The following is a 7,609-nucleotide window of genomic DNA, read 5'->3' as shown; positions in this document are numbered from 1 at the left end:
ATTTTCAAAAATATTTTTCGAAAATGTTCTGTACCTAATGTATCATTCAATATTCTTTTTCACATTTTTTTTTAGATCTAGTTTTTTGATTTGTCTTAAAATGTAAGCTTAATTTTTTTCGCAAAATATTTTCCGTTGGTATTTCTCTCGGTACTCGGTACCGCGAGAATATACACGCCGTGTCGAGCCATCACGAAATGCCTTCTGCCTACAGTCGTGGATTTATGAGCTTTTACTTTCACTCGGAATGCTCGATTACGAGCAATAACGTATAATGTATATGTATAAATAAGCGTAAAGCGTGTTATTTATTGTATCGAGATAAGAATGTGCACATGTCGTGTTAAGAGATATGACCACTTAAGCGTAATTCGCGCGGGGCAAAAAACAAAACGTACATTGCATCAAAGACGAAATAACAAGGGCAGTAAGAACCAATGGATATTAGCAGTGCGTAAATTATATAAAAGCAGTTGTGTAAGTTGAAATGGTAATTTATATATATTATCAAATCAATTCAAATTTAGCAAGACATTTATATTCTTGAAGACAGGACACACAAAAAAGATTAATTGGTCATAATCTTCTGAAAAAAACTCATCGATCAAAATTTACGAGCGATAATTTTACAAATGAAATAATTAAAGCCACTAAAGTATGTGACCAAGATAAAAAAAAAAAGATTGAGAACGTCGAATCATCCAGCTAGAAATTTTACTTTAAGCAATTCTACTAGTTAAATTCAATCGATATAGTATAATTTTGTTAACAAATAGAATGATTAATTTTTTATTGTTTGACATATAGGAAAAAAAGATTAGATTGACAATAATAGGACAACAAACTATATATTTAGAAACAATTCTGCCTATTAATCGACTGTTAAATCGTCAAGTAAAATAATACCTTATTAACGTAAATAAATTATTAATTTTTTGTTTGACAAATTTTTGCTTCAAACAATTCTGCCCCTTAATCGACCGTCGCGACGGTTAATTAACTCGTCAAATAATACAATATCTTATTATTAACGTAAATAGTTTATTAATTTTTGTTGTTAACTTAAAAGAACTTAGAATAGGGACTCAGATTAGGAACAACAAATTATAGCTATAGTTCTCGATGTAAAGGCCATTGCACGTAACAAAGTTTTAGATTTAATCGTAAGGCCGTAAGAAAATAGACCAATCACACTCGATTATTCTTTAAGCGCGAAAAGAATAATCGACCGTGATTGGTCTATTTTCTTACGGCCTTACGATTACAACTAAAACTTTGTTACGTACAATGGCCTTAAGCAATCAAGTTTGAATCAAAATCGCCGGTTAAATTGATCGTTGTTTAATCGAAGTCGCGCTTGAAAATAATCAAAACGTGTCCGCTCTCGAAATTCGATATATCGATTTGTCCCGCGCCGAGCGCGTGTCGGTGTCGACGCGGAGTGGGAACCATCTTTGAACGCACTTCACGTGAGAAGAGAAAACGGCTCAAAATGGCGGCGTACTTGGCAGTTTTCTGTTGTACAAAATAGGTTATCGGGGTGGTGCCTATATGCGACCGACAATTCCGCGGGATCTAACGTGAAGCTAATAGCGTCGCAAGTATTATTATGATCAACTCCAGATAAGACTCGTGTACACGGCGCGTTTTAACCTCCCGTATTATCGCGCGCAACCCGGAAGATAATGGCCGATAATGCCATCGCAGGCGACGACGAGCTCCTGAAAAATATTAAAACGCTCCTCTGGGGCTCGACCGTCAAGGAGGACGTTTTCAAGCGATGGGCGCAAGGTACTGGACCAGCGTTTTGCATCTCGTAGATGCGGCCGCACATCGTAGGCATACAAATTTACAATCACGTCGTGTCACACCGGTTTAATGGCCGATCACTAGAGACAATTTGTAATCATTTCCGCGAAAGATGGCATAAAAAAATCGTTTATCACGCCTTTCTGAATGTCATTCCGCACAAAAAACTGTTGCTCGACAGCACTGTGAATCTGATAAACTTGACAATTTGACCCGGAGTAGAGTTTCAACGTTGGTTACTCATGTACCTCTTATATAATAAATACAGAACATGATATAGTCGAAACGTAATATAGTTAGCGAGAAAAATGTTATAAATATATTGTCGTATTTCCTATAAATGTGGCTATAACAGTTATCTCTGTTGTAGGCTTCTACTTCAGCATAGATGAACCTACCGCGCTTGTACAGAGAGAGGGCGGACCTTGCGCTGTGATAGCCGCGGTTCAAGCATTTATTTTGAAGCAGTTACTGCTGGAGAGCGACGTCATAACTTGGAAGGCTATCAAGGCCGAAAAATGTGATCAGCTGCTTGTGAAAGCCATGACTGAAATTATAACTCAAGCCGCCGATATTCAGGATCCTAAGTATTCGGTGGTGCACGCCGGTGATTCTAATGGCTTTGTGTCCGGCAAGGACGACACTGACTCGAAGTCAACCGAGTCGACGGTGAATCCAGCCCAAGATATTAGCGAGGGTAATCAATTTAACGAAACGCAAGCCGCGAAACAAGCGTCGTTAGAATCGGAGGTTTTTCATTCTCAATTAAGGTACGTTTTACGTTCGAATATAACGTCCCAACAGAAGAATTATTTCGTTGTTTAACGTTTTTGATATTTTATCTCGATCGTCATTTTCAGGATATTTACCACGAGTAGCATCGATGACGTAGAGGATTTCTTCACGGAACGAATTGGAATGTTAAAAGATCAGTACGGTATACTGCTGCTACTTTACACAGTGATGTGTACAAAAGGAGTTTCGGAAATATGCTTCGAAATGTCGGACCCCACAGAACCCATGATCGATTCCACCTATGGATACGGAAGCCAAAGTTTAATAAATTTAATGCTTACCGGCCGGGCAGTTAGTCACGTCTGGGATCATGATCAAGATATTAGTGGATTAAGTGAGATGGCTTTTCTTTTTCTTTAAATTTAATGACTTTATCGTCTCGATTCTATGTGTGTTTTAATGTAGCGCGATACTAGATTGGTTTTTCTAGCATTAATACATTACGTTACGTATGTTGCAGAATTACGCGGTATTGATAAACAGAATACGGTGGGATTCCTCACTCTGCTAGAGCATTTACGTTATTGCGAAGTGGGAACATTCTTAAAATCACCGTCGCACCCGATCTGGGTGCTAGGATCGGACACGCATTTAACTGTACTGTTCTCTACGGAGAAACGATTAGTGAGTCCAGAGACGCCGTCGGAACAAGCGCGAAGAATTTTCAAACGCTTTGACCCTGAAGGGAATAACTTTATCGCGGCAAATTTGCTGCAGGACGTATTGGCGGAATTAGGACTGGTAGCTGATGCGGAATAGTATGTACTCGCTTTCTTAGTTCACACGTTATATACATACTGCGTTAATAGGCATATGTAAAGTTATTTATATTGAATTTGATTCTAATTTTGATAGTTGCAGTAAGTTTTATAACAAAATATTCTTACAGTGTCGATATCATGAGGAAGAAACTGGATGGTGAAAATTTAGGGATAATACTTCTCGCGTCGTTTATGGATGAATTCTTTCCCGAGGAACCATGTATGTGCCCAGACATGTTCGTCTTGTATCACTACAATGGTCTACAGCGTAGCAATCCAGAAAACAGAGTGAAATATCACAAGGGACAAGCGGTATTGCTCGAGTGCACTGTAAAATGTATCATGGATAGCAATCCCATGCTAACGGTCCTGCAAACAAAGTGGCCAAGGATTGAGATACAGTGGGACATAGTACGAAATCCTAGTTTAAATTAGAATTTATAAACTGTAATATATATATATGTATACAATGGAGCTGACGCATAGAGTGACCTGACCGAGCGCTTCTATAGGATATCGTTGAGAGGATTACCATTTTAAGATCGTAGTCTAGTCAAATCGGCCATCTTCTGATTTGCATCGGTAAATACCGCGAGGACATTGAATATACCTGCCAATAAGGAATATTAATTGTTTCAACGAAAATATGTAGTATTCGCGTAACGCATGGTCAGTAAAAATCTATTAAGGATATCTACAATTTATGTCGAAGTATTTGCACCACACTGACTATGTCAACGATATTAAAATAATTACTTTTATTGAATATATTGTCAGAAGCGCAATCTAGTTTCAGTATTTCTCAAAAGAGCATTATAACGAAATTTCTCAGCACAATAGAATTTAACGGTGGTCGATTGCAAGTAATTTACAGTGACACAAGGTTATTAAAAGAATTCTGCTTACTCGCGAAGTTAACTTCATAATAAAGATTTTTAATTTTCACGGAAATTAACACGTAATTCTACGTGGATTCTAATAAAATTCATTTTGTTGCATATTATATAGACGAAATGTTACTAAAGTGTTATAAGGACGTCATTATTTTGAAACTTCCGTTATTATTTTCGCTGTTCTTGCCATAAAAATTATTCGAATCAAAGAAATGTCTTAAAAAGCGCCGTATTTAATAAACCTGTTAAATTCAATTTCACAAGTCTCCTTTCCCGATTAAGGATATAACAAAAAAATCAGGGCTATGGATTAAAAATTGACGCGCAAGATAAAATGTGGCATGCACACTTTCGGAATTTCTACTTAATATATGATAATTTTAATAGATATTTGGTCAATGTTTATTTTATATGACTTTTGCAAAACTGCAGTTACGGTGTTAAATAATAAACTTACTACTTTTGAAAAATAGTTATTGCAATATGATTTCATCGCTTTGTATTAATAATTGAAATCCCACCTGTGGTGAAAATTTTTAAGCGATTTCACAGAGATGATGTAATGTATAGATTCTAATATTTTATTTTTTGATATTACTCAAACATTTCTTTTGAGCATTTATTGACAGTAAAATAGATCGATTTGACATGCTTAGGTACACTTAGGTATCAATTTATTGTTGTATTGACTATTTCGAACATGCGTTTACTGTTTTATTTACACGCATGAATCTCAAATACCGTCTATAAAATTACTAGATACTATCTCTTTAACGCTATTTGCATTATGTGCTATAATGGTATACCCCATTATGTTGTTATAAAAAAAAACATTTATTTACTAAATTTTGAATTATATATACATTTTCAATCACTTGCATCATCAGCTTGATTATCGTCTCCGCCGCTACCCACAGAACTTTCAGAATTGGATTCTTCGTCTGAATCTTTAAGAGCTTTCCCTTTACTATTCTTTTTAGGTCTGTGTGTCTCAATGTCTGAACCTTCCTCATCCGAAGAATAAATATTCGATGCTGCTGAAATAAAGCATTTTTCAAATCACAAACGGTCCTAGTGGACAGAATGAATTAATCTAATATAACCTACGCGTAAAAGAATATAAAGATCTTGAAGTTAGAGATAACACACAACGTAAAAAAATATTAGAGCAACATATTTTGATGTAAAAAACATTAAGATCACGTTTTACAATGTAAAGAATATTAAAACAACACGTTTCAATAGAATGTTAAATAACCTTTGGAAGGAATCACGCCCTTTTTATATTTATTTTTTATGGCTGCCAATGAAATTGCACCCTCGTCATCGGAACCATCATCGTGATAAGCATCACCACTGTACGCTCCTGCAGCACGATTAGTATTCCTAATGCCACTGGTACTTTTCTTCGTTTTGTTTTGAACTCGCATAGCCATACGTAGTTTTTCTTCTTCTTTCTACAAAAGAAAAAGTAATTGGAAACATTGGAGTAATAACAGTTTCAACATGATATGCATGTACAGAAATGATAATGTATACACACCTTTATCATCTCGTATCTGTTCTGGTCTGGGTTCATTCCTACTTGAGAAAGAACTTTAATGCCAGAGGTCTTTTGCGACCTATCGGCCAGAGACATAGTCATCTTCCTGTGCGTGAACGATTCAGTGGAATGCGGCCGGAATGTTAGTTTCGTTCGAAATACTGCTTGACCCTGCAGACCGGTACCTTGGCGAATATAGAGGTGATTGTGATCGCCCTGTAACGGCTGTTTGTACACGTCAAAGATTTCCGAGCCCAAATGCAAGGACATGCTTCCGTCCGACCACTTTACGAATCTCGCGTTACTTTGCTTCACCATTTTGCCCTCGTCGTTAAACGATTCCTTCCACCTCAAAGTATTTTCAACCTTGAGTTTCAATCGAGCGCGACCTTCCTCGTCCAGAGTCTCTTCCTCGTCGATTTCATCTTCGTAGGTCTCGTGATCAAACGGCCTTGTTTCGACAGACAGAAAATTCGGCAATTTCACAAAGTGAATCTCGCGTCCCAGATCGGTAGTAATTTTTGGGATTTCTACGTCAATTCGAGTCTCTGGAGGTGGCTCTGGTTCGTCTTCCTTATCTTTATCTTCCTCCTACACAGAGAACGCACAATTTAACATTAAAATATCTACATTTCTTCATGTCAAAATCCGTTTCGCTTTTCTTGCCACACATTACAAATAAATACATTTCTAAAATCGTAAAAAAGAAATGAAATAAAGACTTATTCGCCTCTCGTCCCATTAACTTACGTCTTCGATAACGGTTCGATGGCTTGGACCTTCTCCACCGCTCTCAGATCTACCGCGACTATGACTTCTACTCCTACTCCTACTCCTACTCCTGCTTCTACTCCTGCTTCTGCTTTTGCTCCTGCTGCGACTTTTGCTTCTACTCCTGCTTCGACTGCGGCTCCGTTCTTTTTCTTTCTCTTCTTCCTTTTTATCCTTTTCGTCGTCCGTACTAATGTCACTCGCATCACCGAACAGCGCGTCCGCGGTTGGAGCGACGCTATTTTCCTTCTCAGCTGTCTCGTTGTCGGAATCTGAATGTATTACCGGTTTAGTTCGTTTAACAGGCTTTTCGGCATCTGAACCGGAACTGCTACGTTGCCGTTTATTCTTCGACCGTTCTTCCTCGTCGCTCTCGTCGGATTTTGAACTTCGATCTAATCGGAAAAAAGTTTCAATATTAAACAATACAATTAATTAGATAATTAGAAAACATTCTGAATATTGCAACTAATAAAACAGCAGCACAAACCTCTCTGCTTGAAGGATTTGTTCGATTCATTGTCGCTCTTATCGTTTTTGGGACTCTTAGATCCAGATCTCTTGTCGCCAGACTTGTCAGAACCTTCTCTCTTTGTCGATTCGTCAAACTTCCTCGAGGACGCGGAAGAATTCGATCGCCTTTCCGCCGGGCTCGCGGAACCCGCTGACTTATTGCTTCTCTGAGAAGATACGCTTCGAGATCTGCGACTTTTCGGGGAATCGTAACCGGAGGCGTTGGACGCGGGGGAAGCCGGAGTCTTGGACTTTCTCTCTACCGACCTAGACCTCGAGCTGATGGGTGACTTCGGACTCGAGGAGCGCACGCTGCCGCGCGGGGATTGCGAGCGCGAGCGCGATCGCGGTGACTTTCGTGAATCCGCCGAGCTGCGAGAGACCGCCGATTTCGGAGTACCGCTCCTGGACCGCGGCGAACCGGACTTGCCGCTTCTGGACCTCGGTGACCTAGAGACGGATTTCCCGCTTCTGGACCTCGGTGACCTGGAGACGGATTTCCCGCTTCTGGACCTCGGTGACCT

At 38.8% G+C, this 7,609-nt stretch overlaps 2 protein-coding genes across 3 annotated transcripts; one reads left to right on the top strand and one right to left on the bottom strand.

Moving 5' to 3' along the window:
- Positions 1–1,449: 1,449 nt before the first annotated feature.
- LOC112455163 (ubiquitin carboxyl-terminal hydrolase MINDY-3 homolog) lies at positions 1,450–4,730 on the top strand. Of its 2 annotated transcripts, none has more exons than XM_025016921.1 (5): positions 1,450–1,791; positions 2,180–2,579; positions 2,670–2,938; positions 3,065–3,362; positions 3,494–4,730. In XM_025016921.1, exons 1-5 carry the CDS (start codon positions 1,686–1,688, stop codon positions 3,798–3,800), a joined length of 1,380 nt encoding a protein of 459 aa, XP_024872689.1. In that variant the 5' UTR covers positions 1,450–1,685; the 3' UTR covers positions 3,801–4,730. The 2 variants fall into 2 exon arrangements, with proteins under 2 accessions (XP_024872689.1, XP_024872690.1); XM_025016922.1 differs by having other exon boundaries at positions 1,698–1,835.
- LOC112455164 (another transcription unit protein-like) lies at positions 3,889–7,606 on the bottom strand (the record flags this gene model as incomplete). The annotated part of the gene is made up of 6 exons (XM_025016924.1): positions 3,889–3,975; positions 5,122–5,295; positions 5,517–5,715; positions 5,802–6,392; positions 6,552–6,967; positions 7,063–7,606. Coding segments are annotated over 5 exons (1,920 nt in total), but the record flags the coding sequence as incomplete, so codon positions are not given.
- Between the last annotated feature and the right edge of the window lie 3 nt (positions 7,607–7,609).

Source organism: Temnothorax curvispinosus, unplaced genomic scaffold, assembly GCF_003070985.1.
Source record: "Temnothorax curvispinosus isolate PA1 unplaced genomic scaffold, ASM307098v1 QBEX01005869.1, whole genome shotgun sequence".
In the NCBI taxonomy this organism is placed as follows: domain Eukaryota; kingdom Metazoa; phylum Arthropoda; class Insecta; order Hymenoptera; family Formicidae; genus Temnothorax; species Temnothorax curvispinosus.
Note: the sequence above shows the minus strand (reverse complement) of the source record. Positions and strands in the feature narration are given on the sequence as shown.